At 41.1% G+C, this 15,509-nt stretch overlaps 1 protein-coding gene across 6 annotated transcripts; it reads left to right on the top strand.

The window, feature by feature from the left end:
- The first annotated feature begins 840 nt into the window (after positions 1 to 840).
- Positions 841 to 10,539, top strand: prpf18 (PRP18 pre-mRNA processing factor 18 homolog (yeast)). Of its 6 annotated transcripts, XM_071537661.1 has the most exons (11): positions 841 to 994; positions 1,916 to 1,993; positions 2,296 to 2,322; positions 3,752 to 3,853; positions 3,952 to 4,065; positions 4,779 to 4,925; positions 8,146 to 8,214; positions 8,431 to 8,571; positions 8,691 to 8,762; positions 8,899 to 9,054; positions 9,616 to 10,539. In XM_071537661.1, the coding sequence occupies exons 1-11, from the start codon at positions 929 to 931 to the stop codon at positions 9,694 to 9,696; spliced, it is 1,053 nt and encodes a 350-aa protein (XP_071393762.1). In that variant the 5' UTR covers positions 841 to 928; the 3' UTR covers positions 9,697 to 10,539. The 6 variants fall into 6 exon arrangements, with proteins under 6 accessions (XP_071393762.1, XP_071393770.1, XP_071393752.1 ...); XM_071537669.1 differs by lacking the exon at positions 2,296 to 2,322 and having other exon boundaries at positions 1,916 to 2,002; positions 3,761 to 3,853; XM_071537651.1 differs by lacking the exon at positions 2,296 to 2,322.
- The last annotated feature ends 4,970 nt before the right edge of the window (positions 10,540 to 15,509 follow it).

Here is a 15,509-nt window from a genome sequence, read left to right on the forward strand (position 1 = left end):
AATACTCAGGTGCCCTGTAAACACCGCCATTTTATGTTTAATTTGAAAACCTTATTCATAATACAAACATATGAGCCCATGTAATATTTTTTATTTACTGTACACTATCATCCTATTTGGAAATAATTTTTACCTATTTCCTTTCATTGATAGCTGGAGAATAAAGGCCGAAGACCAGTTGTGGCACTGGATTTGACTTTTGAACAAAAGAAGTAATCATGTTAAATGCATACATGTAGCCAGAGGATAACACACACAAACACGTTTTAAACACGTATTTCTATTGTGGAATAATGCGCTAAATTATGCCCTAAGGGGAGGGCTTAGTTTTGGAGTTGCTCTTGAATTCATAAATTGTTATATTGGTGTGCATGTACTACACACACACACACGCACGCACACGTACACAAATAAACAATTGACCATCCAACGCATATCAGACGTAGGCTATCACAGAGCTTTAAAATTAGGACACAGTGAATTTGTGAATGAATTTGTCCAGGAAGAAAGAAATGGACGCTTGCATGCGTTTATATTGAATGCATTTCTTTTTACGCTAGCATATGATTAGATCTTGTATTGTCACTGCTTCCTTGTGTTTTATGTGTCTGTGCTTTTATATGTAGCCTATTTTTTATTTATTTTTTTAAATGTAAAGCACATTGAGTTGCCTTGTGTATGAAATGTGCTCTTGACTTGACTATATCACCCGTTTTGAAATATCTTCAGATGTTAAACACTATGCCTTTAAAAAACAGGAGCTTTTTCAGACGTATACGGGGACTTTTATTCTGAAATTCCATGATTGTTTCGCAAGAGGATAACTTCCGGGTCAAGCGTCTTCGTGTTTGCGTCGTCGCGGCTATCTCTCTTTTTGTCTAGTTATTTGTTGAAATTAAAGAATAACGGACAATAGTATTTTATCGAAATGGATATACTCAAAGCTGAGATCGCAAGGAAGAGAAAACTTATTGAAGACAAACTGCTTGTTGATGTGAGTGACTGATAGGTTTGCTTTTTTTGCTAGCTAACTCTTAGATAGCATTGTTGCTAGAAGTTAGCTCGCTTAAAAAACACAATCACAGTTGGCTTTTCAGACTCATCGATGTTTTTAACATTTTCAAGGTTATACGTATTGATTGACGTATTGGTACAGGCAAGTACTGGGCCTCACATACAGTATAAGCGAGACTGTGCTAGACATAGACTTAAAGCTAACTGGCAGTAAGGTAAACATACACAACCATGTATTATATATTTTAAAAATGGCAGAAAGTGTCACCAGTGTTTCTTGTATATTAGCTGTGGTGGCTACCTACCATCTGAAAACATTCAATATAAATACATTGAACTGATTGGCAGATTGTGTAGTAGTATGTATAGTTTCCCTCATTTACTCAACTGTCTCCTTTATTTTGGCAGTTAACTTACAGACCTTGTAGAAATTGACTTCTTCAAATTGTTAGGTTTCAGTCTTTATTTTGGCACACTTCTAATCCACTGTCACACTTACTCTAGTAAGATTTTTCAAAATTTGTTTTTCAGATATTTCGTTGTCCAAAGCATTGGTTTTAATAAATGTTGAACTAGCCAGATGCTGGCATGCAGTTTGACATTACTCTCTCCTATATGGAAAAAGAATGATCAACAACACTAATGGTGCTAAATAGATACGTTAGCTATTTAATATTTGATCTTTCCACAATATTATAATAAAACAGAAGCAAAAATAAGTAGTGAGTGTTCATGCCACTCCAGACCGGACCTCCACTAACCTCACACACAAGGCATTTCAACAGACTCAGTGAGGTTGTATGTTATGCCCACATGACATGCATGATATGAACTATTCATCATGCTGGACATAAGATTTGGTTAGAAGTGGAATACAAGCTAACTAGCTCTCTGTTTCCAGGATACAAAAAAGTTCTTCAAAAGATCTGATCTTGCACGCAAGGAGGAAGAGGAGTATTACAAAAGATGCGGATATAAGGTAAGTTTGGTTGTCATCAAGATCTTTCTCTCTCTCTCTCTCGCTCTCTCACACACACACACACACACACACACACACACACAGGTTATTTTCCATCTGCTTAAATCCCTGTCTTTCTCCACTTAAGTTTTAATTCACAGCAGCCAGTCTTCCACGCCTACCCAGCACTGTACCGTAATTAAGCTTGGTGTTATTTTGAAGATACAAAAAAGTTCAGGCGTTGCTCAGGTGTAAATCAGTATTTGTGTCTGTGTTTACTGTGCTGTTTCTCCCCAACCTGCAACTGCTGCCTGCATCTGTAGGTTCAGAGAGAGACTCCCGAGAGCCAGGTATGGGATTGCGCAGTGAAGGTTGCTGACAGGATGCATGATGGAAGGATAAAATATACTGTGTTCCAAAAACTTCCCCTTCCTTGGCACCTTCTCTCAAAGTTCACCAGTCTTTGGTGACTGGTGATGATTAAGGCCTAAATAACATGGTGGAGACGTCTTTATTTTCCAGTTGAAGTCATGATACTTCAACTTCTCTTGGTTGCAAATAATTCTTGGCTTTTATTTTCATCTGCTTTGATACCAAATAGATTGTTTTCTCATAGGACAACGCAGTTAGTGTCAGAAAGTCTAGTCAATCACATGGAAGTATTTGAATTAATTTATACAAATTATCTGGTTAGAGGGTACATGCACGATAAAGGTAGAATGCCGTATGGCCCAGGTCAACCTGGTCTAATTCTCCACCATTGTTCACAAATTAAATTTTTATTTAACCACCAAACACTGCAACAGGGGGCGTATATGCCAGGTTGCTGTATCACTTGAGTGTTTGAAACTATTAACAAACTCAGCAACTATAACTTGTCAGAAAACAAGGAGACAAGGAAAGGAAGCCACAAAACCAAACTGGGACACAGCTGCAGTGTGGATTTCAGCATGAGATACCGAACTGAAAAAAACACAAACTTGGTTATCAAGCTGCGCTTTTTATGTTGCATCTTAATCTGTGACAGCAGCTCGTTTAGTTGTACCAACTTTCAGTTTTCCCTGGTTTTGTGTCACTAGTTTTGCATTGCCTTGTAACAGTTGCTCTTGGGAAAACTACATTTCTATTTTACTTTCAGTGCAAGGCCTAAGATGTTTATTTGAGCAAGGTCCATTGTGCATTTGGAAGGCTTTTTGTCAGCAGTTTCTGTTCTTCGGTCTTTTAGATTGTGCTGCTCAACCACAATCTAAGAGTGCTGAGATGCATGAGCCTTTGAAAGCATGATCTGGCAGCACATTTGAAGTTTTCTTGTTGCAGTGCTTTATGCTGCGAAAAGACTGAACACTTTTTGCCCGTGGTTAGGCTGTAGGTGGTGCAGCCAGCATCGGAATGCCACAGTATGAAAATTATGAGATGAACGGTGATATGCAATATGCTTGCTTCCATTGGTAAGTTATTTGGCTTGGTTTTTCTAGAGGAGCTTGACTTGACTTGTTTTTATAGAGGGGCTACAGGTGAGTCAGATAGGGACTTGAATGTGTACAATTCAGTAATCTAAGAGTGACACACATCCTCTTCAATCCTTAGGTTTCATCTCGCAATGAAACCTGACACGCTTGATCTTTCACACACCCCAGTTCCATTCATTTTATTTTAATTGGTCCAGGAAGGAGATATGTTTTGATATAATCAGATTCTGGCTTTCCACATGATGTATTATCATGGTTAAGTTCTAACCTATATACAGTATATTTCCATTTCCTTCATGTTGTCCTGAAGGCTGATAAGAAAGAGGAAGATGAGCCATCCAGCTCAACCAATCCAGTGTTGGAGCTGGAACTAACAGAAGAAAAGCTGCCGATGACACTGTCACGACAGGAGGTGAGTCAGCGTATAATATTAACACTTCCCTCTTGATAACCTTTCCTTCTAAATTACATGAAGTCAAACGTGTCTTTTGCATCGTTGTGGTTGCCTAGGTAATCCGGCGGCTTAGAGAACGAGGGGAACCAGTCCGGCTGTTTGGAGAGTCGGACTACGATGCCTTCCAGAGACTCAGGAAGATTGAGATTCTGGCCCCAGAAGTAAACAAGGTAGGACTGCGTCTCTCTTGGGAGTTGGACTCATGACCCTTTCAGACACTTGACCCGGGAACATGCTGACATGCTGATCCAGATCCATCCTGTGTAGGAAGCAATTCACCGAGCCTTGTACACAGGAAAGTCGGATGTCCCTACCATTCACACCTGACCCGTGACAGACCTGTGTACACAAGTGTAATTCCTTAATGGTCACTTCTCTATGGGCTGTCACCTTGTAGTGTCTTCAAAAGCAGAAGTGTTTACATATTGTGTTCAACATGGCGTATAACATGAAGCTTCGGTCAAGTTCTGTGAACTTTTGAGGTTGATTTTATTTACTCAATCACCAAACAAAAGCTTCACACAACTATTAACATGACACCATACAACCCTATTCAAGTGCTCCTGGATTGAAGAAAGGTGGAATTTATGTGGATATTGTTATCTTCTGTTATTGCTCTTATGTCTCACACTGTGTTTCACACCGCGGATCCATGTTTCAACCCTGTCTCTCGACCCTTGAACAGAGTCACTGTGTGGGGTCGACACTGACGTTCCACCCACATATTCCATATTAGTCCAGTGTGTAAGGGGCTTAAGTTTTTTTTAACATATTTTAATCTGAATCCTTACCTTATATCAGCAATGATTTCATTGTCTCTATTTTTAGGCACAATGTTTAAGAGATGGTTATGGTGATATTTGCTGCTCACCTCTGTCCCCAGGGCTTGAGGAATGACCTGAAGGCAGCCATGGACAAGATTGACCAGCAGTACCTGAATGAGATTGTTGGGGGAACAGAGCATGGAGAAGTGGACACACAGCTCGACCTGAAAGTGCATGAGGAGAACACAACGATAGAAGAACTGGAGGTACGGTGCACAGGGTCGGGGAGGAGGAATGGGACTCGCCTATTAAAGAGTTATTGTTCAGTTAGCTCATGTTTTGATTCAAATAAGTGAGGGGCTGAGTGAGCATTGTGCAGTTTCCCATTTGTTAAAAATTACCTATTAAACAACTGTTCAAAATTTACCTGGGGAGAGGTACGGTCAAAAATGGGAGAGAGTTCTTAATCTTTTTTTTTTTTTTTTTCTTGCTGAGGGAGAGGCTGGTCTCTTTTTTAATTGGGCCCGGGGAGGGCTGTGCCTTTTTTCTCCTGGTTTTCAGTATATTGGCAGTTGTGGGTTGCATTTTTACCTCCGCCAAGGAGGTTATGTTTTCGGTGCCGTTTGTTTGTTTGTTTGTTTGTCTGTTTGTCTGTTAGCAGGATTACGGAAAAACTACTGGCCCGATTTTCATGAAACTTCACGGAAGGGTGTAGCACAGGCCAAGGAAGAACCCATTAAATGTTGGAGCGGATCCGGATCCGACTCACGAACAAGCAATAATAGCACGAACCTTGGCGGAGGTCTGCACTCTCCGAGTGCCCTTCTAGTTTTGGGCTTGTTTTTAAAATATCCTCGCTTTTTTTTCAAACTTGTTTGTGCTTGGCCGCCTAATAAGAAACAAAACCGTGCGATGGTCTCAGATGAAATATAAGCTGTCAATCATCCCCACCTGCTGCCGAATTCTGCTACCTGGGCAATTTGTAGAACCCGCATATAGCAGCCTCTCACTAACTGCTGTCATTTTCTCTCTCTCTCTCTGTCTCTCTCTGTCTCCTTGTCTCCCTACCAAGTTGTATTTTTTAACAGCATACAAGAAGTGATGAGTTTAGACCACACTTGAGGGTTTACGATGGCTTCACAAGAGTACTGACTATAAAGAATGGCATAAATACCTAAATAAATAAGTGAATTAAATTTTCACTGTCCATAAATTACTCTCTGTAATTACTCTGTATATTGTAATGCAGTAAGTAATTAATATTTTGTCACAAAACCCTGTTCAAGTGTGTGTTTAAATGAGCGAAAACATGGTTGGCTGTTTTGGGCTTTGTGTCAAGAGCCAAGCTACTTGTTTTGGGACAGTCTGTTGTTTTTCTGTTGTTTTTCTCTCCAGATCTGGCAACCCTGGTTCATATACAGTATGTAAATAGCTGGCTTGTGAACAGTGAGCGAGTAGGAACTATACCTTAATGGAGTAAACTTAAGGGGGACAAAATTGTCAGTGCATCAGGAGCCAGGACGCACATATTTGGCACATTCGCAAGCGGGAAATTTTGTAGACAACTTGGCAGACCTTTTTTTTTTTCATTTTGTTGAAATTAGGTATCAGTGGGCCTCATGCAGCAACATTCTCTTAAATTTCTCTTATATTTTCTCTTAATTTTCTGTTAAGAGAAAAAATAAGAGAAGTCAACTCCAGATGCACCAAACGTTCTTAACCAAATGTGCTCTTACCCAGGTGTGCTGAATGATGAATCCCACTTGATCATAAATTGGAAGCGCGTGGCCGATTGTTTATTAGCATAGGTAACGCCCCCTAAACACCATATAAGGGCAGGCGTTGTGCCGTGTGCAAATACTCTGGCACATGGCCAAGAATTGGAGAGGTGCTCATGGGGTGCATCCCAAGTCTCTTAAATTGCATCCACGTTTCCCTCACTTGCGTCTTAGTCCCTCCCACCGAGGATGCATGGAGAGACGCAAGGAAACCATCCGAGGAGAGAGGAAATGAGGAAATATGTTTTTAGAGAAATGAGGCGTCCTTTCCTCCGAAGCGTCATGTGAAGCGACGTCCGTTTCTGTGTGACAAAACGGGTTGTGGATGAAATAAACGTAATTTAGGTTCCCCATGTTCTTGCATTAACGTTATATATCAAAAAGCATAAAATAATGGGCACTTACGCTTGTACTGTTTGAATTGTACTCTGCCATCTCATTCAAATTTGCCAGATGTAGGGGCGGAGTAATTGACGTCATGGCGTTCAGCTGAAAGTCTTCTGGGACGGCTGCTCTCATGTGTCCTCGCTCATAGCTCCTCAGAGATCCCTCCTCGATCCTCGCTCCTCGGAGCAGAAATAAGAGCTTTGGGACGACCTTCAAAATGGCGGACCAGAACGACTTCCGGTTCAAGCGAGGATCGAGGAGCAAGGAAATATCAAATAAGAGACTTGGGATGCACCCTTGGCAATCTGAAACGGCTCAGCAGCCATTCATCCGTCTCATCAAATAGATCTGTGCGATCTCTAAAAACGCGTTCTCTGCGTAAGGCCTGGATGGCCAAAGCATCTAAGAGCAGTATGTAAGCCATTCAGAAGCTGAACGCACACAATATCATCCAAGGGTTTTTATAGTCTTAATTGGGATCAATGGACCAATAGTATTTCTTTAGCCCAAAAATGTAATAATCCAATCATTATAGTTACTCTAAAACGTATAATAATCTAAATTTGATTATATGATATTCATGCGTTTTTTTTATGTTCCTCAAATTTAAAACGTATGTTTCCTTGCGCTGGACAAACAATTTGTGGACTGTGAAAACAAGATGTTTTTTTCTTATTTTGGTAAGAGTGCTCTCGACCACTCGTAAAATAAAACATTGGTGAATCCCAGAAATCAATGGGTACTAACAAAATTAGAACAAATCGTGGATACGAACAAAAATAAGAGAATATTTGTTTGTATATCCCTTCCTGCATGAGGCCCATTGATAAACAAATGAGTGGTTTCTGCTAGTGTGCAATCAGGAAATTAATGTTCAGTTTCATGAAGATCAGAAGTGTATATGATGTTAGCAGGTGATGCAGCGTTGGATCCTCTGATCAGACTGTCCTGATCGAGGTAGGCCTAGGCAAGCTCTGTCAATATATAGTGGTGGTAATCCTTATTCAGAAAGGGAGAGGGTGTTGCTACCTTTTTCAAATACTAGGGGAGGCTCTGGTGAAAATATTTTTAATGTTGGGGAGGGTGGGTATGTTTTTGCATTTATTTATTTTTTTCAGGTTTGACCATCTCTCCCCCGGTACATTTTGAACAGTTTCTAATTTTGTATCATGAATGATGAATGTTCCTTGAAAGGTTCACAGGAATCGCACGCTGAGCGGTGTAAAATGTTTCTAAACTAGTTTAACAATAAAAGTCAAAGTTAATTATGCTTTTTGTAGGGATAGTTAAGGTTCTAATTCATTATGAAATTCTCCCACAGGCTCTTGGCAAAACCCTGGGCACAGGAGATGATAACGGAGACCAGGATGTTATTGACAAAGTTTTGAGGGTAAGACTGGCAATGTCATGCTCTGCCTTTGGATCTAGAGGGAGCTGTTGGATAATAAATGTTTACAATGTTTTTGTGGCTGCAACTCATGTTATTTTTCTTTATTCAAGTACAGCGCCTGTTTGCAGATCATTTTGTGACGCTTTATAAATATAACTTTAGAATATATATGTAGGACATTATTGTTAATATTCCTTTCTTGTTATCGTGTTGTAGTTTCTTCTTGGTGTTTGGGCCAAAGATCTGAACAGCAGAGAGGACCATGTGAAGCGCAGTGTCCAGGGCAAGCTGGCCAGCGCCACCCACTCACAGACCGAGTCCTACCTCAAACCTCTCTTCAGGAAGCTGAGGAAGAAGGTAACGATGTGGAGAGGAGGAGACGAGCTACAGGAATATGACCAGTTTATGTAGTCATGTTTTGACTTTAGTGCGTGTTAGTTGTTTTTGATTTATTATTTGACCATTACCTCTTTCAGAGTTTACCAGCTGACATCAAAGAGTCAATCACAGACATCATCAAATTCATGTTGGAGAGAGAATATGTCAAGGTATGATAATATTTGTCAATATAATATAGTGTTTCTGCCCATGTTGCCCTTAACTTTATTCTTTTGTTTTATTATTACAATTTTGCTGATATTTGGGGTCATAAAATGGACATTGTGTGTGTGTGTGTTTTTCCAGGCAAATGATGCATATCTGCAGATGGCCATTGGTAATGCTCCCTGGCCTATTGGTGTGACCATGGTGGGTATCCACGCCCGTACAGGGCGAGAAAAGATCTTCTCCAAACATGTGGCCCATGTTCTCAACGATGAAACTCAGAGAAAATACATCCAGGTGAGACCCCAAGACTTCTAACCTGCAGATAGTGTCTAAAGCTATGTACATATTTGGGACAGGATTAGTTTTCAGGACAATGTGTGTAAAGTAATTGTTAATATACAACATCTGTAATGTTAATGGATAATTTGCAGAGAGAGATTTCTGTACTCCCACAGCACTGTAATCATCAGACCTCTTATGATTGTACAAGCAAGTAGCACACATGTACGTGCATTGGCATCAGCTGTACCGAAAAAGTTGAAAACAAGATGTGTTGATATTCGCTTTTGAGAAATAATGTTACCAGGGGGTCTGAAAAGTTGCTAGAGTCACCAACCTGGCAACAGTGGATGGGAGTGTCTAGTGCATTTACACGCAATGTTAAATATCACTGACATATCACTGACATGGCAGATCGGACAGAACTAAAATTACACACATGCTCCAATAGTAATTGTTTTACCCCAAATCCCCCTGTAAAACTAATCCTGTCCAAATCAAGTCTTAAGAAAAAATATATAGTAACATGTTGTAGGCCCTGTATTGTATATTTCAATATACAATTTCTTTCCACAGGGACTGAAGAGGCTAATGACCATCTGCCAGAAACACTTCTCAACTGATCCATCAAAGTGTGTGGAGTACAATGCTCTATAACTTGATGTCAAGATGTATAAATCGTTTGCCACGGTTACACTTGTCCTTTCAATGTGACTTTTGCCCCAAGGTGGTCAGGCCAATTGTATCGCAATGTAAGGAAAATCCAATTTGGGAATGTTCCCACCAGCCCAGTTAATGTGTCCTGGCATGATCGAATGATAAAAGGCAAGTGTGGCAAACATTTCTCAAAACATTTCCCACCAAGGACTTTTAAATAAAATATGCATTTGGCTAGATCCCCACCTGATCCCCCACCTGTATACAGTCAGAGTAGCTATTCTGTCAGTACATTATGTCATTATGCTAACTTCTAAGTGTAATAACATCTTGGAATTTGCTTGTGACTCCCTCAAAGACCCCAAAGGCTCTGCAGACCCTGCTTTGAGATCCAAGGGGGAAACGCACACGTCACACTTGTAGTAGTCAGAAGTCTTCATACACATTAATTTGAGTGAATCCAGTTGGTTATGCTGTAAAAATGAGGAGTTTTGAGGATTAAGATTTAACTTTATTTACTGCTCTTGTTCTGTCCTGTAAAAAGAGGATTTTCCTTTGATATTGGCAAACATTGTACATAACTCTTTGAAAGATTTATTTTCATGGTGTCTCAATCAAGATGCCATTTGTCAAGGCAGATCAAACGGTGTAAGTTGTATTACACCCAAGACATTTTTATTCCTAACTCATTGTGGGCATGCTCAAATCAATACAGGGATTTGATTCTAAATGCATATTTGAGTTTTTCATGACTTTACAACAGCAGCTGAAACCAATCGAAAAATCACAGCTGACGTGTATGTGCACCATCTTACTAATACAATAAAATGCTGTTTTATGATACCAAGTGTCACCCTTGTTTTTATTTTTTATGCAGTGTGAAATGTGAGATTCCCTTTCCCAAGATTAATTTGTTCTCGTGTTCTGCAGCTGGACTGCACAATGGGCCTATTTTTAGCTACCATCTGTTTTTTGTTTTTTTGTCATTATAAAATGTGTCTGCAGAAAAACAATTCCTAATAAGGACTCTGCAAATTTGCATGCTTCAATAAATTTTTTGATTACCCACAGTGTGACTTCAATTCATTAGGATACTGGTCCGGTAAACCGACGAATAATGCTGTCTCTATCCGGGCCAATCAGGAACCAGTATCGCTTTGTTTTGATAGCAGCAGCCCTCTTGGGCGGTGGTGAGATGCATCAGGACCCCGAGTTTGGTCCAAATCTGTCCTGCGGTCTAGCGCCCCCTTAGGCCGTTCAATGTCATTTTGAAAATACAGGAACGGAGTAATGACGCACATCATCCTAGAAGTTTTGTCAAAATCCAAACAAAAAGTCGCTACCGAGATATTGTGCGTAACGGACGGAGGTAATCCATAGTGCCCGTTAGTCAATTAAATAATCAAAGCCTGCATGGCCACGTGCTGTACTGCAACTTATGGATAAACCAGATCTGTAACTCTGGTCGCTGATGCAGCTTTCCCAATAGTTTGATAATGAAAACGGTAACGTCACACTGTGACCTTATTGCATTGAGTAACCATGGTGACTTGATCTCTTCCTTGTAGTTATTTATTGTGTTCTCGGCTGCCTCAGCCCACGTCATCGCATTTTGTCAGTTATGAACGCACGTCACTACCCGAGTCTCAGCTGGAGAGCGCAGGCTGGCAGGTGGCACTGCAAATACAAGTCCTTCATGAAATAGCTGGGTTTTTCTCTGGAATATGAAATTATCAGCTCCCACACATAACTACAATCTGCAGCCATCGCTCAGAATGCATATCATTACATTATGCCATTTAGCAGGCAGTTCTGTCCAAAGCAACTTACAATAATACTACAATAGGAGTTAGGCGGACATCATTCCTTCACGGCAGAAACAACAGAGGTATATTCATCTGAAGACCATGAAATGCCTGATTAGAAAGTTGCAATTGTGCCCACATGTTAGCATTCATCTGTCTGCCCTTGAGATAAAGAAAGCTAAATATTTTGGCTTTTGTCCAGTTTAATCTTTTGTCCCTCTGCCAGTTGTGACTCTTACTTAGCCAAGGCCTTGAAATGATGGTCCCCTCCGAAGTATTTGCAGTTCATTTCAAATTAACAATGGACTTCGCTGTGTGTTATCATAACTCTGGGGTTTGTGTCAGCTCTGTTATCTCCCAAGGCCAGAGCTGTGCCCAATTGAAAGGAGAGAGTTCATTCCAGGTGAACAGACCAGAGTTAGAAATAAGCTACCTGCATTGCAACACTTACATTTCTAGCTATACCAAAAGCACAAGATATACTTCCAGATCATTACAATTTCTCCAGTGTGCAATATAACTCTTTTAGGTAGAGGAATGGTGCTGTCAAAGGGAATAAAACTATCAACAAGACAACATGTTGTCTTCAACATGTGTATGATGATAAATATGTGTCTCTCTCTGCATTTATTATATTTTAAATATGTGCTTTAAATATGTCACTTTGACCATGGAAATAGAGTACATGTGAATTGAAAATATTGCTGTACTTGTTGAGTATTATATTGACTCAAGAGAGTGTTAACCAAGAGTTTGTTCAAGAATGCACACTTCAGCCACTAGAGGATATTAATAGTTAACCACTGAATGAACTCAGATAACTACAATTCACAGCACTTGCTCCTACATAAGGTCCAGGCTAAAAAGCATAAAGCATGTTTCATGCTCAGAATGTTATACATGTTGGACTTGTTTCTTATAACAGTCATAAATTCTGCACCAGAGTACAAGCTGTTCTGTTTCACTGGTGCTTCCCACCCATTCAGACAAGGTTGAATTCCTCTGTGTGTTTTTTCAAATATCACAACACTCTGGGTGCTCTCTGATTCATGTCAAGTCTGGTTCTTGCCCTGGTTGTCTCTGGCCATGTCTCTCGATTGTCCTGTTAGTTTCAGCTGAGCTTGTGCAATGCTTTTGGAAATTTTGCAAGGGCTGAAAACTCATCTGCGGCCTCATCCCATTCTCTTGGCAGTGACCCCATATTTGGGATACGCTGATCTAATACCGCCTGAACTTCCTGACAACAATGAGGGTTTGTATTCTTGTGGCGAGGGCCCACCCTATTTTTTCTCTAATGACCTGAAATCTATGCAGAGCCCCATTATTGGCCATAAGATCTGGGCAAGCTGATAAAAGACTGCTTTCTGTGCTCCTTTGTTCCTGGGCAGCATTGTGTGAGAGTAGGACGTGTGAGGGATCCACTCAGTGTCATTAACACATTCAAATCCTCAGGCTTCATGGAAGGATTAGCTCTACAGCTCTGTGTAATTGCATATATTAGCATGCCAATGTGGAAATCAAAGCAAAAGTGTTGTTTAGATGCTTGATTGTTATCTGGAGCATTATTTCACAGTTGATTATATGGGGAAATAATTGGGTTAGGTGAGATAACCTCCAAGCAATCTCAGTTTCAGTGAAAATCTAGCTAGAAATGCATAGAAACATTATGTAATGATATAATAAATATATTACATGCTTGTCATATGTTCTTAAACATTGTGCTTTTAGCGGAGCTTGTCTTTCTTCAGCTGGAAAATTGTGTCTTCCCTAAGCTTTCCTTTCAGCTGATTCTATTTTGAACATAAAGAACAAGACAACAGTTCATTTCCATACGGGGATCACCAGCGCACCGCTGCGAGATATTTCAGCCCATCTTTTTGTTTCCAGGTGACCACCCTCCATTCATTTTCCTGGAAAAGCCTTGTCTGTGGTCGTCCACCAGCTTGTCTGTCTTTAATTAGAGCTGTAGTTCTCTTTTGATCTGGGTTCTGGACTGGCTGGCTGTTAGATCGTTGCCAGGCACCTGAGCAGAGGTGGAAACCAATTACCTGTGGAGGCATAGTGTGTCACTCTAGTATGTCTCTCTTTCTCTCTCTCTCTCTCTCTCTCTCTCTCTCTCTCTCTCTTTCTCTCTCTTTCTCTCTCCATGTGTCTTTCTCTCTCTCTCTCTTTCTCTCTGGATCACTGGCAGTTTAAATGGATTTACAGTTTTTTTGGTCATATGCAGAGACACCTATGGAAAGGTATTAGATGACTCAATAGCTTAGAGTATATAGACGGCATATGGACCTTTCTGTGTCTCTCCTGTTATGGCTCATTTCAGCAGCCACAGAGGCAAATCGATGTCATCACCACACTCAAAATGCTTTTTATTGGCCGGGCTCAAATGGGGCTTAAAGGTCAGAGCATTAGTTAAAATGCTAAACCGTGTGATGAATGTGATGTATTGGGGCCATTCAGGGGCAGGTCAACCTTGCTGCAGCGATGAAACCGAGAGGAGAAACAATGATAGTAAATTTCAGTGAAAGAATATGTTCACAGGCATTGTGGCAATGTATATAAAAAAAATCTCATTTTCTTTATCCATTATTCCTCTTCAGGGTCACAGGTTGCTGGAGCCTATCCCGCTCTGGACAGGACAGGCTCTCTCACTGTGTAATCATCTCTGTTCTGCTACTTTGACTTCACCATTTCATTCCATTTTCTGCAGCAACACCACAGCAATGCACCTTTCCATACAAATTGTCCTTGTCCTCGAAGGAGCCATCCCCATGGTGAAATGCCTACATGGCCACCACTTCCTTTAGTATGAGCTCAGGGAGAGGAGAGGAGAGGAGAGGAGAGGAGGAAAGGGGGAAAGGGAAGGGAAGGAGAGGTGAAAACGAGTTCTAGGAGGGGGGCAGCCATCATGCCAGCACACATAACATTCCATCTAGACAGAGATCAGCATGGACACTGTAAACAGATAAATTGAAATAGAAATGCATGGCAGAGAGGGGTACAGGAGAGATGAGAGAGGAGAAGGAGAGAATTTCTATTAGGAGATGTGATTAGGAATATTCATTAGATCTCCACATCCCCTGTCCTCTGGGCAAAACTCTGGGGCAGAGCAATGTTGTCTCCCAATCCCATACCAGCAAATATATAGACTGCCTCTGTTGATTCTGATCATCTGATCAGATATTGCAGCTTTTCATTTCACAATACAGTATCTTCCCATGCTGAAGGAAATTACCACAACACACAACACATTATTATGTTAGAGATATCGAGGGTTAGGCAGTATAGGTTTGCTGCGGTGCTGCTGGCCGTGTCATTTTATTCCGCCAGAGAGAGAGAGAGAGAGAGAGAGAGAGAGAGAGAGAGAGAGAGAGGGGGGGGGGGGGGGGCATCGACCTCTCTGTTTTTAGAAACAGTAAATCAATAGTTTCTCAGAGTAAAACCAAAGCCCACTGTCCAGCCCCTGCAGTCTGCTGTTATATATCTATTAGATCACGAGGAGTGAGAATCACTCACTTAGTTGTGAAGTCCTGACAAATTCAGAAATGATTGAGCTCAACATTTACGCTTATTGAGAACTATTTAACTGCTGACGCCCTCTGAGCATGCAGCCCGTTTCAGGCTGGAGAGAGAGCAGGACCGGAGGAGGCATCGCATCCAACGTGCTGCAACAACTCAACTTGCAGCGAGGGAGAGGAGAGGATGCATGTGTAACATCGCAGCTGGTCTAGTGAAGCCGTGTGTGTGTGTGCATGGATTTAATGCTTGCCTCTCCCTTTTAGTGAATGCATAGATGATGAGGCGACGTTAATTGATAGGATAGGATAGAATAGCTCCTGGCAAAACCGCGCTTGTCACACAACACACACTCATTCCTGCCTACAGCATGGACGGATTGCAGTCAGAAAACGCCGGAGTTGGCGGCATCGGAGAAAACGCGGAGGAAAAGTATCGCGCTTTAGCCTACGACACTGCGTTCAGCACTTTGGTGGCAGTGGCCGTGTATGT

The sequence above is a fragment of the Centroberyx affinis genome, unplaced genomic scaffold (assembly GCF_046629955.1).
Source record: "Centroberyx affinis isolate AG114_WGS23_722 - 3 ecotype Tasmania unplaced genomic scaffold, CSIRO-AGI_Caff_v1 ptg000189l_1, whole genome shotgun sequence".
Taxonomy (NCBI): domain Eukaryota; kingdom Metazoa; phylum Chordata; class Actinopteri; order Beryciformes; family Berycidae; genus Centroberyx; species Centroberyx affinis.

Bases quoted from the DNA above. Each gene is read 5' to 3' on its own strand.
- prpf18 (XM_071537661.1), top strand. From the start codon at position 929: ATGGATATACTCAAAGCTGAGATCGCAAGGAAGAGAAAACTTATTGAA. The intron at 2,323-3,751 runs GTATGGGATTGC...GTTGTCCTGAAG, and splicing joins GAGAGACTCCCGAGAGCCAG to GCTGATAAGAAAGAGGAAGA. The intron at 8,215-8,430 runs GTAAGACTGGCA...ATCGTGTTGTAG, and splicing joins TTATTGACAAAGTTTTGAGG to TTTCTTCTTGGTGTTTGGGC.